The 21876-nt window shown below is 41.7% G+C and overlaps 1 protein-coding gene across 4 annotated transcripts in view; it reads right to left on the bottom strand.

Annotated features, from left to right (window-relative positions):
* Positions 1-21876, bottom strand: part of RBBP8 (RB binding protein 8, endonuclease) — a 78027-nt gene that overhangs the window by 23968 nt on the left and 32183 nt on the right. For 3 of the 4 annotated variants that reach the window (XM_030552908.1, XM_030552907.1, XM_030552910.1), the window contains 5 exons: positions 16711-16823; positions 15273-15348; positions 10448-10617; positions 7850-7954; positions 4313-4401 (listed from right to left, as the gene is read on the bottom strand). In XM_030552908.1, the coding sequence (XP_030408768.1) occupies positions 4313-4401; positions 7850-7954; positions 10448-10617; positions 15273-15348; positions 16711-16823 (553 nt within the window). Of the gene's footprint in view, positions 1-4312; positions 4402-7849; positions 7955-10447; positions 10618-11085; positions 11576-15272; positions 15349-16710; positions 16824-21876 lie in introns of those variants that run through there. The other variant, XM_030552911.1, reaches the window with a different exon arrangement.

Raw genomic sequence — 21876 nt, 5'->3', positions numbered from 1 at the left:
GGCAGTAAAGGCATCCATGGGGGAGGATGAATGGGGCACTGCTGCCCTGCCCAGCCACTGATGGGGCTCTATTGCATGGGCCACTCAGTCATGGAGTTGTCCAAGCTGCTCCTGGACTGCAGCACAGGGCACTGCAAAGGGGACTCAAGCCATGATGCGGGTGCAGCAGGAGCCAGTATTCATGCGGACATTAGTGATAGCAGCCATTCAAATAGTTCTTTCTGCTGAGTTTTGTAATCCTCCCTTAGCCATGGTTCCTTTTCTAGAAGCTAGGAAGCAAATGTCAGCTCCCATGCTGCAACCCTGTCCTCAAGCTGTACAGCCAGCCTGAACCTTTCTGCTTGCCTTTCATCATGCCTTTCCTCTAGCCATAAGTCCCTCTATTTTAGGTAATAGACCTTCTTGTTGGCCTTGTCCAGAACTACAACTATAAGTTCGTCACAGAAATACTTCCTTTCTGAATGGTCCATGAAGGTACACTGACACAAGCTTCTTCTGTGCCGTAGAAGTACCAGCCTGTAGAAGTTGAGGGACCTGGAATAAGGCAAGACACAGAGGGTTATTGTCTCAAATAGCTCAGTGCAGGAACACAGTAAAAATCCTTGTGGAATTTCAATGACAAACTGTTACTTTTAAAAACTGAATTTCAATATATTGTGAGGGGGATGCTTCAGCCCACAGAAGCTCCCTGGACATAGCCAGGTTGATCGCAATGAAATAATACAGAGACAAAGACAAGTTAAAAATCACAGCTGCTTTCTCCCCTCCCCCAAGAACTGCAGAACAACTTGGGCTGTGGGAGAACAACGGGGCTGTTAGTGGCTATTCTACAAAAGGTTGCTCTATCATTTCAGGTATTCCACATTTTGGAAGACATACCAGTTCTTGTGGTTCCCAACTGGCAAATAGAGGTGTTACTGCAAGCTGCGCATGGGAAACCAGGAATGTATGCCAATGAAATATGCAAAGTAGTGACTGAACAGCACCTCTATGAGTAGAGTGGGATGGTCAGCTACCAGGATGGCCCTGGAAAATATGCCCTTCCCCAGAACATGACTACCTATCTGGAGCTCCTGCTATGGGAAAAGTTATCAGCTGGGATTGGGCCAGAATTCATGAGGGAATCAACAAGATGATGTGTGAGCATCCACATGACTGAGCCTGTTATGACTGCATGAAAATACCCAGAACTCCACAGCCACATCCCCGGCACATTTCTGGACCAAACTTAAAACCCCAGTTGTATTTGGGACAAATGATTTTGCCACCTATGGACTGCATGAACTACATTTAGCTGAAATGGACCAGATCTGTAAATGGAACACGTTTTCATAATCCCCCCAGTTCACTGTTTCCAAGTGCCTCATTACACAGTTGAGTGTTTACAGAGCAGTGTACTTATGGAGATGGCAACGTAAAGTTGTTATTTTTAACAAGAGAAATGTGATCTCAAAAATGTGTGGCTTTCCAGTAACAACTCACTTTTAAATGTGTTTTTAACTGTTTGCATTTCCTGGTCTCTTGAATTCCGTTTAGTGGTAAACACTGTAAGAACATAAGAATGGCCAAACTGGGTCAGAGCAAAGATCCATCCAGCCCAGTATCCTGTCTATCAACAGCGACCAATGCCAGTGGTCCCAGAGTGAGTGAACTTAACAGGTAACGATCAAGTGATCTCTTTCCTGCCATCCATCTTCACCTTCTGACAAACAGAGGCTAGGGACACCATTCCTTACCCATCCTGGCTAACAGCCGTTAATGGACTTAACCTCCATGAATTTATCTAGTTCTCTGTTCTAGCCCTAGCCCAGGCGCTGACATACAATCTGCAGTTAGTGAATACACACTGCTACCCAGGGCTAGTACTAACTTTTACATTCATTCATAGAATAGACATTGCTCCTATTTCTATATTAACAAACATTAAAATGGAGCTGGAAACTTACCAGGCTCCGTGGCAGGCCGTTCCTCTATGGGGCACAAAAAAACTCTTCTGAGTACAGCCCCGAGATGAGCTGCAGCTGCTCCTGTGGCAAAGCTTCTCCTGGGACTGGTGTCAGCAGCAGTCACTTTACTGACTTCATTTGGTGCCAACTGCTGGTGCCAACTGCTGGACTCTGGGGGATGCAGGTTGCTCTCTTGACTGACCAAGTCATCATGCACCACCATTGGCTCCATGCTCAATGCAGCACATAGCATCTGATCAAACTCATCATAAAACAGGCATGACTGTTGGCAGGTTGCCTGACATGCAGCTCTTGTTGCTATTTTTTCTGGTACTCAGTCTTGAGTCACTTAATTCACTCTCTGCACTGGTCACTGGTGTGATAAGTTTCCAACGCTGCCAGCTTCTTTGCTATTTGGTGTTATACGTAGTCATTCCTTGTACTCTTACTAAAATCCACTGTTTAGCTGGACTCACTGGAGAGATTAACCAAAATCTGCCTGTGCTCCCACAACCATGAAGCAACGCATTTTGCAAAGGATTCCTTCTGGTCAGCATCCACTGCAAATGCAGAAGGCTCTCCAAAGTTGTGTTTGCAGCTCAGTGGTCAGAATAAAATGAAAGGGCTAAACGCCAACTTTCTGAGCTGCTGTATTAGAACCAGGAGGTTGCTTCCGTTTCCCTCAAGTTGATTGTCCTCTCTCTCAAAGAATGTCAGCTCAAGGGATTGTGGGATACTTTTGGCAGACTCTTAGGACCCGAGTCCAGGGGAGACTATGTTTACCCAGGTTTGAACCCTGGGTCTTGGTTTGACCCTTCCAAACTTGTGGGGTCCTAGAACCCTGGGTGCAAGCCCAAGTCCAAGAGATCTGTGTGCAGACAGAAGGGAGCTTTAGGTACAAACTCGAGTATGGGCTTACACTACAGTGTAGACATGCCTTCCAATAGTTCTTTATGTGAACGTGACTAATGTCATACAAAACTATGCAACATTTGCTCATTCTCCCTTCTCCCCTCCACTTCCCTGAAAAAAGAACTGCATGTGCAGTGAACTGTTTTGGTAGGATTTGGCTTTTTTGTTTTGAAATGTGTATATTGCTACGTGTCTGTCAGAGTAGGGAAGGTTGAGGCGGTTTGTGATGGTCCTTTGTTCCTGTGGGAGTTTGTTCCAATGCCTTGGAACAGCTCCTGAAAGTTCTGTCTCCATTACATATGAGTGTTACCCTTATGCTAGTGAGTGTAGAGATCTCCAGAATGATTTTTTTCATTAAGCTCCTACTTGTTTTAAGAAGTAAAACAGAGAATTTCAATTGTTCCACTATAATTTATACAGTTACTATAATTAAAGTTTATTTATCAGAAAAGGTGAATTTATTGAGCCAGACTGAGGCCACCTGTTCCACTTCCTTGGACTATGCCAATGATGCAAGGCCAGAAATCTAAACAAGTAGCTGGATTCTGGGGATGCCATGAAGCCACCCTAGTCACCTCTATGCCAACAGTTCCTCCTACTTCCCAAAGCACAAGTTTTGCATGGGAAAAAGTATGCTGTACTCTGGTGATCCCTAGCAGCTGGGTCCTTTAGGGACTATTCTAGTGGCAGCTCCAAGTTACAATGAGGGCTGGGTTCAGTCCCCAGACAGCCCTGAAAACCAGGGGTACTATAAATGCGACTGAGAACCACCCTTCCCCCATCCCATCACCTCAGTTTCTGCACTGAACACAGGTTAACCAGATCTGTGGACTTGGCTCATTGTTTTATTCAAATGAAGAGTTGTAAGTAGGGGGGAAAATAGTGCATTTTATAAAGCTACTTAAAACCTGTGGCCAGGAAGCTTGTTCATTTCTCTTTCTCGCTAGGCCATTACATCAGGAGTAAGCAAAGACAGAACAGTATTTAGAATACTGAGCCCTGGTCTACACTGGGTGGGGGGAATTGATCTAAGTTATGCAACTTCAGCTACGTGAATAAAGTACTTAGATGGACTTACCGTGGTGTCTTCACTGCGGTGAGTCGACTGCTGCTGCTCCCCCGTCAACTCTGCCTGCGCCTCTCATGGCACTGGAGTGCAGGAGTCGACGGGAGAGGGCTAGGGGGTTGATTTATTGCGTCTTGATTAGATGCGATAAATCGATCCCTCTTGAATCGATCACTGCCCTTAGAAAATGCATTATTCAGAAGGCTTTTGCTTAATCTTAAAGTGAAAATAGTCAAGAAACAATTACTTTTCCTCTTAGAGTGACTTTTACCTTCCTGGAGCTCAGCAGTTCCCCAATAAGGTCAGTTACATAGCTTGACAAACACTGCATTACATAATAACTGGCTTATAAGATTTATTTTTTGAGAAATACGGGAACATTACTTACAGATTCTTCTTGAACGAGTCCAATTGTTTCTGCAACAACTGCAGCCAAGTTAAAAGATGGCTTTGCAACAGGATAGCTTCCTTGTTTATCTATGTGGATAGAAAAAGGCATAATTAATACATTATATATACATGATAATTTTATTCTACTCTTACACAGAGACTGTGTAAATTGATTCAGATTTAAAAAGAGTCCATAAATTGAAAACCACATCAAAGTGACAGAAGTGTGCTGAGCTGTTTGGGACATGGCCAATTTAGTGAAAACTTGGGATTCTTGTCTATACAGAAGGGAAGATATCCCTTCTATTTATATGCGGTCCCCCAAAATCAAACTGTACAGAGACAACCTGAGCAGAAATTACCCTTTCAAGCTTCCCATCTATAGTATGAGTGCCATTATAGTGGCAAGTGGACTGGTGCAGTACATGTCAGTGGTGATAGTGCACCAGAAAGTAAATGTAGAAGACTTAAAAAAGTTTACATCTAACTTTTCTAACATTGCACGTATTATAAAATATTTCACTCTCACGTGACTGGGAAGACTGAAGTAAAGCATGACATTCTACATTCTTTAGAATAAGATGAACATTACCTACAGAGGCAGAGTTCTATGCAAGGTTACTTCTTAGTTACTGCATTTTTAAGATGTACTTAAGATACCTAATTAATTCAGTCTTAACGATTACATTTATAAAATATAAACTGTAAAATCTCACTACAGACTTAAGCACTAAATATATCTGATCTGATTTTAGTGGTTAAGTAGACAGCAGAAAATAAGAATATTAAGATTTCAGTCAAACTACAGAGCTAAAGAGTCATTGCCTTTGGCTAGCTTCAAAGACTATGCTTCACAAGCTGTCACAGATTTCTTTCCTGAAGTCTCTGCATATCTGGAAATGGCTACCTTTTCCAACACACTTCTCTTCTGGTAGCCAGGCAGAAAAGTAGAATGCTGAGCATAGCAGCAATATCCAAATAGATATAGAAGCACAGAGCAAATGGACTCAGAAGAATGGATTGGGTTCCCTTTGATTTCCGCATTGTCCCCAAAACCCCTCCTTGTCGATCATAAAGGAAGAAAAATCCTGAGTAGGGAAAGCAGATGATATGGTATTATCATGCCTCTGTGACAAAAGCCCCCAAAACTCTACTCCCAGGTACCAAAGTACTTCCATCTCAATTCAAGGGAAAATTGAGTTTAGGAAGTGGTGTTAGGAAAAGTATGCTGAAGTAATAATAGAACAGTTTTTATATGGTCATATACTGACTTTTTAAGGATGTTGGGATATATGATGATATCCTTTACACCTACACCAACCACAGTCATTTTAAATTTCTGCAGAAGACATAGCAACTGATAATACACTAATTGGCTGTAATCTTCAGTCTGCTCTTTAATTAACTAATTGAAAAAGATTTTAGAATTAGCTACATAAACTGTAAATTTAAATACTCATTTGCTAATGCAAATAGATAACTGCAGGCCAAAGCATGCAGCTACATGCACAAAATAGGTAGTGTAACATGCAATTATCTGCACCTGACCATGCCAATTAAGAACATGCAACTTGGCTATTTTGGAAAATTTGGCCCTGAGTAACGCAGTTTTACCAGGCTTATTTAACATCAGATTTTTTTAAAACTGATCATTAAATTTAATTATTATATTGCATTTCAGTACGATGTTATGCTACATAGTGCTCAAAACCACATTTTATTTCACATTTTCCTGGAAATTCTTCTGAGTGAAGAATTTTTCCATTTTGAAAACATTATCCAGAGTAAATTTACTGCCAATGAAACTCAGCATTTCAGGATGGCCCATTAATCTATGGGCAAATTACTCCAACTAGGTTAAAAGAAAGACCTTATTCTAACTGTCCTAACATATTTTAGAGTATTTACTATCTCTAAACATTGACTATCTGCTTGTAATATAGAGGAATTTAAAATTCAAACTAAGATTATTGCTCCAGACAGTTAATTACTTTAAAAATAATCTCACATTGAAAGAAATCTACGCTGTCTGCTAAAAACAAACATGGCGACAGACATGAGGGAATGATCTGCTCTAAAACAGGTGCCTGTTAGATCCGACAACTTAAATTTTATTTTTAATGCCATATGGTTTCACAGAATTTCTAATTATTTAACTGTATATATGGAATATGAAATGTTCACAATTTTGTAAAATTTTTACACAATTTATTCACTGCATTATATGAAACAGTGAACTGACTGAATGCATATTTCCATTCAATACTTGTAGTTTTTTTTCCTTTAAATTTATTCATCTAAGATTTAGATTAGGGAAATAAAGGCAAACTTGCCTTCTTACAGAGTTGTAGAACAGCTCAGTTCATTAAATCAGGGGGCAATAATGGGCTTTCAGATGACAAACACTAAAGAGTCCTACAGGAATACTTTCTGAAACAGTGCCATCTCCAGTCATCTAATTAAATATTTCCCAGAAAAATCCAGAAAACTGAAATGTCTGGAAATTACAAGCTTGACATTTGTTTCTAAAGTAAATTAGAAAAAAAATTAAGCTACACCAACTCATGATTATGCCAAGAATACAGGAACAGAAACCAAGTTTAAACATTTGGAATCAAATGGGAGAGAAGATTTTAGTTATAACTTCTTGTACTGGAGACAGCGCTGGACGACTACAAGAATAGTAAGTTTTAGCACTTTCAGTATTTTAATCTATTTTATAGACATTAGACGCATATACTTTAAGGTCAGAAGGGATCATTATGATCATTTAGTCTGACCTCCTGCACAACGCAGGCCACAGAATCTCACCTACCCACTCCTGTAACAAACCCCAAACCCATGTCTGAGTTATTGAAGTCCTCAAATCGTGGTTTAAAGACCTCAAGGTGCAGAGAATCCTCCACCAAGTGACCTGTGCCCCATGCTGCAGAGGAAGGCGAAAAACCTCTAGGGCCTCTGCCAATCTGCCCTGGAGGAAAATTCTTTCCCGACCCCAGATATGGTGATCAGTTAAACCCTGAGCACGTGGGCAAGACTCACCAGCCAGCACCCAGGAAAGAATTCTCTGTAGTAACTCAGATCCCACCCCATCTAACATTCCAACACAGACCATTGGGCATATTTACCTGCTAATAATCAAAGATGAGTTAATTGTCAAAATTACGCTATCCCATCATACCATCCCTTCCATAAATTTATCAAGCTTAGTCTTGAACCCAGATATATGTCTTTTGCCCCCACTACTCCCCTTGGAAGGCTGTTCTAGGACTTCACTCCTCTAATGGTTAGAAACCTTAAAAGACTTTCCCAAAATGACAGTGGAACTAGGTGACAAGAATGGGAAATAGATCTCAGGAGTGTATGCCAGCTCACTGAGGAAATATCCACATTAAATTATGGGATTAAGATTACTCCTTTTTTCTGGATCCTGAGCTCGAATTGAAAACTACAAATTGAATTTGAGTTACTGGTTACCCATAACTGCCTGTGTTTTTTCCCTTATGAAATAAATATGATTAAACCTAGTATTTACTTGCTATAGGGGACAGTTCTTGGTCACAGGTGTCAGCCACTAGTATTTCCTTTCCACAGTGCTTAGGAATTTGAGTGGATGATGACAATGGAACTTTTCCAAATGCTAGATAAAGGAATAAAAATAAAAACGTTAAATTGGATATGACATGGATTCATAATAATAAATAGGTACAGACTAGGGTTTCAATTCTGTAAACACTTGTGCACACACCTAACTAAGTATGTGAGCAGTCCCATTATCTTCACATGCTTAAAATTAAAGTGTTTCCATGATCAAGACTTGAAGGGAAAAACAAACAAAAACAACAACAAAATAGAAGTTACATTTCTTGAGATGAAATTGTGCTCAAGAAAAGTATTTTAACATGCAAGCATAAAATAAGCCAGCCAAATAACATTAAAGATATTCTGACAGATAATTATCATTTATCATTGATGCAACAAATCACAGTTATGTATGTAACACGTTACAGTTAGACCCCATTTACTCAAAGCCTATGTTCTGTACACCTGCCAGCTGAAAGGGGAGGCAGTTGCTTAAAAATTTTACTATTAGAGGGGATAATTTTCAGCTGTCCCACCAGCAGGTCAGTGAAGACAATGGTGAATATAGTGAATAACTTCACTTTGGATTACAAGCATGACATTTTGTATGGTTATACACTGATACATAGTTAACCTTTTCCAGCATGGTACCAACAGCCTGTAAGAATAGTTAATATACTTTGTGATTAATATTTTCTATTTTTATTCCTGAAAAGAAAAGAGCCTATTAAAAATTTATATTTATAACTATTCAGAGGCTTCTATATTTGCAGGATACATTCTTATTTCACAAGAAATAAATTAACATAGTATGAGCATCTGGAATACAATATTCAAATCTAGTAACAAGCATCCTGTGTATCATAATAATATATGCAGGAAATCTTACTGCACCTAAAAATAGTTTATATTGTTATTAAAGTAGTTTACACTTGTTAAGTGCAGGGCTGGCGCTACCATTTAGGCAGCCTAGGCAATCGTCTAGGGCGCCAGAATAAATGGTGGGCGCCGTTTTGCCGGAAGGGGAGGCAGGCGGCTCCAGTGGAGCTGCCGCAGTGGTGCCTGCGGAGGGTCCGGTGCTCTGCGGCTCCGGTGGAGCTGCCGCAGTCGTGCCTGCGGACAGTCGGCTGCTCACGCGGCTCCAGCAGACCGCCCGCAGGCACCACTGGAGCTGCGGAGCACCAGACCCTCCGCAGGCACCACTGCGGCAGCTCTACCGGAGCTGCGGGGCGCCGAAATTGCCGTCCGCCTAGGGTGCTCAAACCCCTAGCGCCGGTCCTGGTTAAGTGAATATCTTAGACCAAGTTTAGATTCATCTAAATGCCTGCAGTATTAATGGGTTTGTGTACAAGACAAATGTAAGCAAGATTTCTATAGCAGAAAAACATGTTTTGCAGTTGCTCAATTCAGATGGCTCTTTTGTTAATTTTGATGCTGCTTCTCTGCAATAACTGAACATGGCAGATTGGCTTTTCTTTTGTTCTCCACTAGGTGGTGTAACAAGCATACATACAGCAGAAAGTGCAATTCCAAACTTTAGGTAAGTGTTACTACACTAATTCAGGGATGCCTAGATGGTAGAGTGAAGTCCTGAATGGTTATTAACAAATATCTAACAATAAGTAACACCTGGTTTACACAGGTGTTAACTGAGGGTACAGCTTTTACTAAATAAACTATTACTAGCAAGGTTGTATGTGAAGGAAAGAATACAGCTAGACTTCCAACTTTTTAATGGTGAGGGTTATTAACAGCAGCACAATTTACCTAGGGATATGATAGAATTTCCATCACTTGTCTTTAAATCAAGACTGGATGTCTTTCTAAGAGATATGCTATAGCTGAAACAGAACTAATAGACTTGATGCAGAAATTATTGGGTGATGTTCTTTGGCCTGTGTTATGCAGAATGTTAGACTAGATCATCATAATGATTCTGGACTTTTAAAAAAAAAGAAAAAAAAGAAAAAGTCTATGAATTTATGATTCCTAGGCACAGTTTTCAGAGTTGATTTGATGGAAAAAAAATCTTTGTGCCTACAAACTGAACAAGTTTGATTCTGAAGTCTCTGAAACCTAAACATGTATCCCGAAGAGGCCATGTTTTGCAATTACTTTTAAAATAAATTCCATTTAAAATGTAAATCAATTGATCTATTATAACAATGGGTGCATTATCACATCTGTTAATTATCTGAACAAGATCTGGATTCAGCCCCTCAATTTCTTTTTATTATTTAGGAGTTCTAGAAAGAGTAAGATTCAGAAAAATCTATTGTCTGCCAAAATCATATACTAATATGGGAATTCAGAAACCTTGGGAGAGTAGGACACACTTTAAACATACCACTAGCATATTGGTTAATATCAAAACAACTTTTCACCCTAGAGCACAGGCACAATTATTACAATACATAACCAATTCACTTTTTTTGAATTTGCATAAATTTTAAATCTTATGAATTCCAAATTAAATGTGGCTTTTGTTTTCTTTTCCCCTTTAAAATCTTGAAAAGCCACTATAGAAAAAGATGACTAAAAACACTCTTACCATTAGTGCTGTCAGAATGCTCCAGGTCGGTATGTGTTTGCTCTGTGTATCGGACATGCCTGTTCTCTTTCTTTCTTCGGATACGATTAACCACTGATAGTGAAAGTGATTGAACTGGTGAATCTGGAATGATCCCTTCCTCCAATTCCATTGCTTGTTGCTCTCTCCCCCTAAGGACAGAACTCAGAGCTAAAATAAAACCTGAAAACAGCAACATGAAGAGCTAAATCTTTAAATTTAAGAAATTTATGAAAATCAGCTTAAGAAAATGATAATCACAGATTCAGAATATATATCATGACTCCAGACTATTAGAAGAGACAGACCTAACAAGAAATTCAGAAAGGCTAGATCAGGGGTAGGCAACATATGGCATGTGTGCCGAAGGCGGCGCACAAGCTGATTTTCAATGGCACTCATACTACCCGGGTCCTGACCACTGGTCTGGAGTGCTCTGCATTTAAATTTAATTTTAAATGACGCTTCTTACACATTTTAAAAACCTTATTTACTTTACATACAACAATAGTTTTGTTATATATGTTAGACTTATAGAAAGAGAACTTATAAAAATGTTAAAATGTATTACTGGCACGCAAAACCTTAAATTAGAGTGAATAAATGAAGACTCAGCACACCACTTCTGAAAGGTTGCCGACCCCTGGGCTAGAACATCCTGTGAACTTCATAAACTTTCATGCTTCAGGGCTTAAGTCAATTTCTTGCAGTAAGAACCATTAAGTACTTGTCACCTTTGATGTCAAGATCTGGAAGAAGATAGACTACTGGTCTGATCCATTATGGCATTCCTATATTCCTCAAGAACATAAAAAATAAGAGAGATGCTACCAGGCAAATTTGAAGTTCCTTAATGTTACTAAAATTGCTCAGAGACAATCTTCCCCCACATATTATTTCATGCTACGGTTTACTGACTGCCCTATAGAGACGTTTATTTAATTTGTTTTTAGATGATTAAGACAACTCCTAAGAGAGCCCTATACTCCAAACTGTGCCACCTTTTAGAGAAAGAAGTCACCTGATACATGTTTAAAAACGCATAGATCAGTAAGCGTGAAGTTCACTTGACCCTGTTTTGTGTGGTCTCAGAGTCTACTCACATGATGTGCAAAAACCGGTTTAATAAAGTGGTAAACCGCTTCTCCCAAGAAATCATATCTAGAAGTGGCAGGGATCACAGAGGGAAAGAAGAAACTCTAATTAGAGAGCTCTGAACTAGATAAACAGAATGTTTTATCTTTTTTTGTCCTCTTACGGGAAGTACTTTTCATTGTCACATGGGAAAAGAAAATGAAAGAAAAGTGAAGACAAAGAGTTAAGGAAATCAAACTCAGTCAGGCCGCTTTTGCCATTTTTCCTTAATGTTACTTCTCCTTTTGACCTCTCAAGAGGAAACAGAGACTGGAGACCACTTTTTTGTCTTTGGAAAGTAGGTTGCAAGGACTTAGATCTAAAGGAAGAGGAGGAGGAAATGTGGAGAAACTGCCAAGCAAAATCTTCAATGACTGAGGGAACTACCTAGCTATACAATAAAATAAAATAACAAAAGAGGAAATAAAATTCTGTATGTTTATAGTGCCTTTAAACTGGTGATTTCAAAGTACTTTACAAAGATAAATTTTCACCACCCACAAAAACTGACACACAGATTAGTGAGTTGTGCAAAGTCACACAGCAAGATTTGATCAAACCGACAGGGGAAAAAAATGTTGTGTGCGCATTAAGGTAACTTGTAATGACTTCTGTAAAAGCAGCTGGAAATACAATGAAAAAAATGTAGAAATCTATCAACTCAATCAACAATAATGACTGAGCTGCTTAGGCTTAATTTGTCTGACAAGTCTAAAGGCAGTCTAAGTGTCAACTTGGGTACATTTTTTACCTGCTAAGTTTGTTTCTTTGAACACTTCAAGGTGAGTACTTATGTGTGGGTTATGCTGCTTCTCTTCAAATAAGTGGTCACAGAAAATATTGAAACCTTAGAGCTATGCCAGGGCCGGCTTTAGGAAGTGTGGGGCCCAATTTGAACATTTTTGGCGGGGTCCTAACAGGGATGATTTAAAAAAAAAAAAGTGGAAAAAAAAGCCTTTCATTTCTTTCATGTATTATTTACTTTCCATAACTATATAAATAATAAAATTATATATTATGTACATTGCATCATATATGCTGTTGATTGGTTATTAATGACTGCTGTTTCACACGTGTGGGTCCCAGCTGCTCCCTGCCCCCCTCATTGAAGCAGGTGTGCAGGGTTACTGCCCTGGGAACTGCAGGGCACAAGTGGACATGGGGCTGGCTGGAGGCAGGGCAGGGGCTGACTGGAGGTAGGGTCTGGCTGCAGGCAGGGCAAGGGGTACGGGGCTGGTTGGAGATTGGGGGTGTGTGGGGTGGGCTGGCTTCAGGCAGGGCCGCGGGGGGATGCAGCAGGGGTTGGCAGGGCTGGAGACAGAGGAGTGTGAGACTGGCTGGCTTCAGGCAGGGGGGTGCAGCAGGAGTTGGCTGGAGACAGGGCAGGGTGTGCAGGGCTGGTGCGGGCAGCAGTGTGTGTGGGGCTGGTTGGCTTTGGGCAGGGCCACAGGTGTGTGTGGCAGGGGTTGACTGGAGACGCGGCAGGGGGTTTGACAGGGACTGGCTGTGGGCACGGGGTGCAGAGCTGGCTGCAGGCAGGGGGAGCGGGGCTGGTGTGGGCAGGGCAGGGGATGCAGCAGAGGCAGCTGGAGCCCCAGCCCTTTAAATAGCCCCCAAGCTCCCTACTATTCCAGGGCTTTGGGGGCTATTTAAAGGGCCCGGGGCTCCCCAGCTTCTACCTCACCCTGGACCTTTTAAATAGCCGCGGAAGCCCTGGGGAATGCATGGAGGTGGCGGGGCTCTGGCGGCTATTTAAAGGACCGGGGTGGCAGAGGCAGGCAGCTGGAGCCCTGACCCTTTAAATAGCCCCTGGAGCCCCTCACTACCCCAGGGCTCTGGAGGCTATTTAAAGGCCCAGAGCTCCAGCCGGGAGAGAGCAGGGCCATGGGGCTTGCCGCGCTCTGGCTAGAGCTCCAGCCGGGAGAGCGGGGCTTCAGCCGGGAGAGCGGGGCCGCGGGGCGTGCCGCGCTCCGGCCGGGGCGCCAGCCAGGAGAGCGGGGCCGCGGGGCGTGCCGTGCTCCGGCCGGGGCGCCAGCCAGGAGAGCGGGGCCGCGGGGCGTGCCGCACTCCGGCCGGGGCGCCAGCCAGGAGAGCGGGGCCGCGGGGCGTGCCGCGCTCTGCCCGGGGCGCCAGCCGGGAGAGCGGGGCCGCGGGGCGTGCCGCACTCTGGCCGGGGCGCCAGCCGGGGCTGCGGGGCCTACCGCGCTCCTGTCTGTACTTCGCTCAAGGGAGCGGGACTACAAAAGACCCCTGAGCAGATCGCAGCCAGGGACCCGGGGTAAGTTTAAAAAAAAAAAAGTGTCTAAGGCGCGGGGCCCTCTTAGGCACGGGGCCCGATTCCTGGGAATCGGGCGAATCGGCCTAAAGCCGGCCCTGAGCTATGCCACCTGCTATCAAACACTTTGCTTGACTTGAAATTCTCTACATGAAATTCACTAAGTACTATCAAGAACCAGTTACGAAAGCAGTAATACTGGCTACCTATTTTCTCAACTTTTATCCATTCAGTTATCCTGCAAACATGAACTAACTGCTGGAATCTCCATTCAATATTAGTAGCTACTCAGTCTTGTACAAGATAACTGAGAAACTGAAATAGCATGTAAGAAATATTTTTCTCTACCTTTCTCCTGATCTATTTCAGACAGACTTCCAAAATAGAACAACATAAAACAGCCAGAGAAGAAGGGTTTAAAGTTCAGTTCAGATCCTGCTGAAAAGGATCTCCAACATATAGTGTCCATAAAGACACTACACCAAATACATAATTCCTGAAATATAGAAAGACTCCCAGAAACCACCCAAAATATTTGAACATGGAAGCCTCTGATCTCTCCATCCACGGATGGTAGCAAGACCTCTAGTAAAATAGGATTTGAACACACAATACAGTTTTCCTATAATCTAGACTGCCTTCCTCTATACCTTCATAAGTGTCTTTGGAAATAGTAATTTTAGACAGTTTTAGACCTTGCTAGGATGACAACCACACAGTAAAGATCTCATTTCATTATATATGCTTGAAAAAGAGACCTATTAGTTTCTCTAGTCTACGTTCCTGCCATCACAGGACTGATCACTAGAAGACCAGAACTGAACAAAATATTTCGAGTGGTGTTGCATCATAGCTCCATGAAAGAATACTAGCTCGCTCTCCCACAATGCAACATCATCTCTGTGTTAAGTACAATATTACATGTGCTATTATATTACATTAGTGAATAAGTAGGTCATTGGACTGCATTTATACTTGGGGTCTCTTGCAAAATGTACTGCTTGCCAGAGATGTCCCCCTCTCACTAAATATCTAATTTAGAAATCTCTTTTCTAAAATCTCATCTGGGCGAGAAAGAATAACCTGAGTATTTACACTGATATAAGTGAATATGAATTTAAATTCCATATTCATAATGACCAAGATCTCTTAAAGCTATCAATAAGTCCAATCACTTGGTTACAGAAAATTCTTTCCCTCTCACACATACACACACACAGTGTAAAATAAGGGAAAATGCTGCATATTGAGATAGCAAGATATTTGTTTTCAGTTCTTTATTAATTCCAAATGAAAGTGGACTTTCATTGGACAATTTATTAAGAGATCTGACTCAAGTTTGAGGAATTAAACAGACGTCATGTTTTCTGAAATTAATGTTGAGAAAAAGGAACTTACTCCATCTGCTTCTGCAACTGCTGAAGATGTTCAGATATCTTTTTATTTTCATCCTGTAAGTTGTTTTTTTCATTCACTGCAATATATAGTGAAACATAGCACACACACTAATCTTATGTTGCATTTGACCTTTGTTAGTTCCTCTGAGTCTAACATGACTAGGAAGCAAGAGATCAGATTATTACACAATTGTAAAACTGTAAACTTCTACTTTTTTATTGACATTCAAAAACAGAAGTATTCAAGTGAGTCATTGTTGTAAATTAATTTTTTACAGCAAAGTTACTTCAAATTACTGGATCACGTTAATTAGTTCCATGTAATTAGTAGTTACTTTAATTTTGGATGTGAGTTTTTTTCAGTCAAACTGAACAGCTAATTCTGGGTTCCTTGACATAACTGCCTAGACTGGGGACAGAGAGACCATGGAAAGCAACATAATCAAGGCTTAAACTTTGGTCCCCAAAATAACCTGATCATCTGAGAAACAATAATGCATTACTATGATACTGGAAGCTGTAATAGTAGAAATTAAAACTAGAAAGACTCATCACAATTCGCTGACTTACATCTCTGATATCATCTCTTCCATCTCTCCTATTTCTGCCAACACCTCACACTTAGAACACACACAGTCTCATCTCCATGCCTCTTCCCATAATGCCCCGATTGCTGCAATGCCAGGTCCCACCTTCCTCTGTTCATTTTCTCTTTATTGTCATGCTTCTGTTCCTTTTTCTTCTTATATATTTTCTTTGTATTTATTTTGTTTTTATTCTCTCATGGTTATGGCCCTATCAAATTCACAGTCCATTTTGATCAATTTCAAGGCCAGAGGGTTTTTAAATCAGTCAATTTCACATTTTCATATGTTTACATCTGAAATTTCAGAGTGTTGTGACCCTGGGGATTCCAACCCAAAAGGGGATCATGGGGTGTGTGTGTCATAAAGCTGTGGGTGGGCAATCCTGTGACCCCCTCACCAGCTTTGCGACCCCAATGGATTTTCTTTTGGGTCAGGACCTCCAGGATTACGACAGCCTGAAATTTCAGACATAAACATCTGAAAACATTAAACTGACCAATTTCAAAACCCTCTGGCCTTGAAATTGATCAAAATGAACTGTGAATTTGATAGGGCCATAACCATGAGAGAATAAAAACAAAATGCATACAATGAGATTACAGCAACAGGATTTCACTCCATGTTAATATGAAAGTAAAATGACTAAAAACTGCCTCTTTTATTTATTTTGTTTTGTAGACCACAGATGGGAGTGTTCTTGCTTTATTGAACTTCTTAGGCTCATTAAAGGCACAATATGGGAATTCTCTCAACCTATAGCAAGATGTATAATCACCAGTTTACAAACAATATAGCAAAGTTTATAACAGACTGTATTTTGTCTTGGGGACTATTATACTAGATAATACTCACTAAGTTCCGTTATAAGTTTAAGATTCTGTTGCCGGATATTTTCAAACTCCTGCTGTTTCTTTCTCATATGCTCCTCAGTTACTGCACAGCGATCGCATAATCCTGCTCTTAATCTATGGGAAAAATTAAAAACTAAATTTTCCATCTGTTAGAAAGAATGTCATACATAGGACCCTACCAAATTCACAGTGCATTAGGTCAATTTCACAGTCATAGAATTAAGAAAATTATAAATGTCACGATTTCAGCTATTTAAATCTGAAATTTTATGGTGCTGTAATTTTAAGGAGTCATGGTGGGGAGGGTAGCAAGGTTATTTTAGGGGTGGTTGTAGTACTGCTACCCTTACTTCTGTGCTGCTGCTGGCGGTGGCACAGCCTTCAGAGCTGGCTGGCTGGAGAGCAGCGGCTGCTGGCTGGGAGCCCAGTTCTGAAGACAGAGCTGGCACCAGCAGCAGCGCAGAAGTAACAATGGCATGGTATGATATTGCCACTCTTACATCTGTGCTGCTGCCTACAGAGCTGGGCCCTCAGTCAGCAGTCGCCACTCTCCACCACTCTGAAGGCAGAAGTAATAGCGGCACAGGGGTGGGTCTGGAAGCTTGCCTGGCTTGGCTGCGTGTAACCATTCCCACCCTCTTGGCCCACTTTACCTGGTTGGCCAAGTCTTCCCCCAGTAGCATGGGGATGGGATAATTGTCACAGACTGCAAAAGTCCACATTCCTGACCAGCCTTTGTACTGGACAGACAGTTTAGCTGTAGGCAAGTTTACAGATTTTGACATGAAGGGGTAAATTGTCACTTGGACCTCTGGATTGATGAATATGGGGTCCAATAAGGATTGGTGGATAGCTGACACTTGTGCCCCCTTCTTTCCGCCCACTCTCAAAGTCTCCCTTCGCTCTGAGGGTATCTAAGAGGCATCTGGGCCTGGGGATCTTTGGTGTGACTGTGGTGTAATGAACTGCACTCGGTTGGGGTTCTTGGGGCAGTTGGCCTATATATGTCCCAGTTCATTACATTTAAAACATCGCCCAGCTGACTGGTCACTGGGCCGAGGTGGGTTGCTGGAGACTGGTGAGGTGGGACAATAGGGTGTCTGGGGCTTTCCTTGGGTTGTAGGTGGGGTCTTGGGTTGCCCTCGGTGACAGGGTTTATTTTCTGTTTGCCCCGTGATATTTGCTCCCCGTGCTAGTAGCTTTTTTCTTTTCTGCCACTTCCACCCATCTGGCTCCAATTTCCCCCGCCTCGGTTACAGTTTTGGGCTTCTCATCTAGGATGTACCTTTCTATTTCCTCAGGAACACCATCTAAGAACTGCTCCATTTGCATTAGGAAGGACAGCTCTGCCAGAGAGCTAGCATTTGCTCCTGATATCCAGGCATCCCAATTCTTTCCAATGTGATAGGCGTGTCGGGTAAATGACACATCTGGTTTCCACCTTAGGGCTCTGAACCGCCGACGGGCATGCTCAGGTGTTAGCCCCATTCTGATTCTGGCCTTGGTTTGAAAAAGTTTATAATCGTTCATATTTTCCCTAGGCATTTCAGCTGCCACCTCTGCTAAGGGTCCACTAAGCTGTGGCCTCAGCTCTATCACGTACTGGTCTGTTGAGATGATGTACCCAAGGCAGGCCCTTTCAAAATTTTCTAATAAGGCCTCAGTATTGTCACCTGCCTTGTAGGTGGGGAATTTCCTGGGATGGGGAACAGTACCTGCAGAAGGGTTGTTAGGGTTGGCTGGTACATCCAGCCTAGCCTGTGCTAAGTCCAGTTCATGCTTTCTCTCTCTTTCCCTCTCTTCCATTTCTTTTTCTTTTATTTCTATTCCTTTTTGTTTCATCTCCAGCTCTTTTTCTTTCATCTCTATAGCTCTTCTGTGGGCAGCCTCTTTGGCTTTTTCTTCTCCGTCCAGCCTAGCCATTTCCTGTTTAACTGCTTTCTTGGCACTCATTTTTCTGCTTTCTTGTGCTGCCCGCACCCCTCTGCAGCTCAGGCTGCTTGGTTAACAGAGATTTTCTAACTAGCTATACCCGAGAGATAGAAAGAAAGAAAACAATTCACTTGTAAATGCCTTTTGCTGTCTGTCTGCTGGCTCACAGCTTGAAGCCTCTTCTTAACAAAGATCCTTGTTAAAAAAACTTAACACCTCTGCCCTCAGGCTGCTTTCCAAGCAGCTAGAAAAGAGAGAAAAAGACATCCTACTGGCTTTTGGGTCCTAGAAATCCCAACGCTACTCACCATGTCAAGGTTTTTTCTCCTACTTTGAACTTTAGAGTAAAAATGTGGGGGACCTGCATGGAGCCTTCTAAGCTTAATTCCTAGCTTAGATCTGGTAACACTGCCAACAGCCAGAAGTCTGTGTCTAGCACACTTCTGTTCCCTCAAAACCTTCGCTGGGGAACCCAAAACCCAAACCCCTTGGGTCTTTACAAGGAGAAATTAACCATCCCCTCCTTTTCCCCCCAGACTTTCCCCTCCCTGGGTTGCCTTGGGAAGCTTCACACCGATCCAACTCCTTGGATCTTAAAACAAGGAAGAATTAATAATCCCCCCCTCCTTTCCCCCACCAATCCCTGGTGAGTTTAGACTCAATCCCTTGGATTCTAAAACAAGGAAAAATCAATCAGGTTCTTAAAAAGAAAGCTTTTAATTAAAGAAAGAAAAAGGTAAAATTTATCTCTGTAAAATCAGGATGGAAAATGCTTTACAGGGTACTCAGATTCATATAGACTAGAGGGACTCCCCCCGCCCCCACCTGAGATTCAAAGTTACAGCAAACAGAGGTAAAAATCCTTCCAGCAAAAAGACACATTTACAAGTTAAGACAACAAACATAAGACTAATACACCTTGCCTGGCTATACTTACAATTTTGAAACATGAAAGACTGATTCAGAAAGATTGGGAAAAACCTGGGTGTACGTCTGGTCCCTCTTAGACCCAAGAGCAAACAACGAACTAAACAAAAAGCACAAACAAAGACTTCCCTCCACCAACATTTGAAAGTATCTTGTCCCCCCATTGGTCCTCTGGTCAGGTGTCAGCCAGGTTCACTGAGCTTCTTAACCCTTTACAGGTAAAAGAGACATCGACTCGTAACCCTCTGTTTATGACAGGCATGGTATGGTATTGCCACCCTAACCTCTGCACTGCTGCTGGTGGGGGTGCTGCCTTCAGAGATGGATGCCTGCAGGGGCGGCTCCAGGCACCAGCACGCCAAGTGTGTGCTTGGGGTGGCAAGCCACGGGGGGTGCTCTGCCGGTTGCCGCGAGGCAGCAGGCAGGCTGCCTTTGGCAGCCTGGCTGCGGAGGGTCCGCTGGTCCCGCGGCTTCAGCGGACCTACCACAGGCAAGCCGCCAAATCCGCGGGACCTGGGACCTCCTGCAGGCAAGCCGCCGAAGGCAGCCTGCCTGCCGTGCTTGGGGCGGCAAAATACCTAGAGCTGCCCCGGGTGCCTGGCCAACAGCCACCACTATCTGGCTGCCCAGTTCTGAAGGCAGTGCAGAAGCAAGGGTGGAAATACCACAACCTCCCTAAAATAACCTTGTGACCCCCCTGAAACTCTCTTTTGGATCAGGACCCCTAATTTGAGAAATGCTTGTTTCCCCCATGAAATCTGTATAGTACAGGGTAAAAGCACACAAAAGACCAGATTTCATGGGTGGGGGGAAAGCATATGTCATGGTCTGTGACGCATTTTTCATAGCCACGAATTTGGTAGAGCTCTAGTCATACGTAAGTCAGACATTGGTACTTAATTGGCTTTTGAAACAATAGAAGTAGTAAGCTGTTGACAACTATGCAGAAGGTTGCTAATTGGAGACATTCCATATTTTGATGTATTGATACTTGAATAATGGTACATAAACAGAATTGAACGTTTACTTTGCATTGAGATTTAAAAGAAGACTTCAGTAATTAGTCATATGTTAAATAGCCAAGGAAATATGAGATGAGAAAATTACTACATGTAGTCTATGTGAGTTTGTGTAATTATATACACAAATTTTCAAAATGGGTTTTTTGAAACACCTATCAAGTTATTTCCATTTAGTGAAGAATGCTGATTTATTTCAGTGAGAGCCTATATTAATATTTGTATATATGCATTCTAGTTATTTCAGCAGCATCCAAAATGTGTTAGGCAATTTTCAAACAAAAGGCAAGAGACATCCTCTTAAGCATACAATCTAAAAAGAATGATACAACATACAAGCAAAGCGATCAGGGTTATAATATACAATACAATTCTATAATATATAAAAGGAGTTATTTTTATAAGTAACGTTAAGTTACACACACTATGCTGTACGACGCCATGAAACCCTCCTGCTTATTGCCACTGCAAAACCAAGAGGTTCAACTCTGTTGTTCTGACACCTCTCTCTACCAACATTCAACCTCTTCTCTCCACTTAAATGAGCAGCTCACCTAACGCAAGGTAAATAAATAAGTAGATCACTTTCTTGTAAGCCTCAGTTTAATGAAGCATTAGACATTTAATAATTGTAATTCTAATGTTTAGCTATTTTCTATCTAAAAATTGTCCAAAATTATGCAAAAATAAGACACACGTTGAACATAAAATATGAACATGATAAATGAAGCAAAAGAATATGCAAGTTGTACCAGTAATCAATAATAACCACTCACTATGGAATAATAACCCCATGTAACTAATAACTCAGACACACATACTTAGGGTCTGATCCAAAGTCTCCGAAGTCAATGTTTCCACCGATTTCAATGGGCTTTGGACCAGGCCCTTAAAGTATATTTGTGGTCAGAAAAGGATTTTGTCTGAATATCACTTTTTTACTTGACATATTCTCTCCCTATTACGTTATATTTGTTCACTTTGTAGGCAAAACCAAGTGTTTGTTTACTATTGTTAGCAATGAAGAACCAAAAGTGTTATGGAACACAGAGTTGGATTCTGTTTTACTTGGGTTATCAAAATAATTGCCAGTTAATACTGTATTTCTGCAATAAGAATTTATTCCTGGTAACTTAAGAAGCAGAAAGAATACAGCTGAATTTTCAGATCTTAGGTTGATTTTTCTTAGGGCTAATGCTCATCTTGGCTTTTAAACTGATTATGTTTGATACTATAGCAATGGATAATGACTGTAAAAAGGATGGTTTAGTAGTCTCTCTTCTTATCAT

The sequence above is a fragment of the Gopherus evgoodei genome, chromosome 2 (genome assembly GCF_007399415.2).
Source record: "Gopherus evgoodei ecotype Sinaloan lineage chromosome 2, rGopEvg1_v1.p, whole genome shotgun sequence".
NCBI classification, from domain to species: domain Eukaryota; kingdom Metazoa; phylum Chordata; order Testudines; family Testudinidae; genus Gopherus; species Gopherus evgoodei.
Note: the sequence above shows the minus strand (reverse complement) of the source record. Positions and strands in the feature narration are given on the sequence as shown.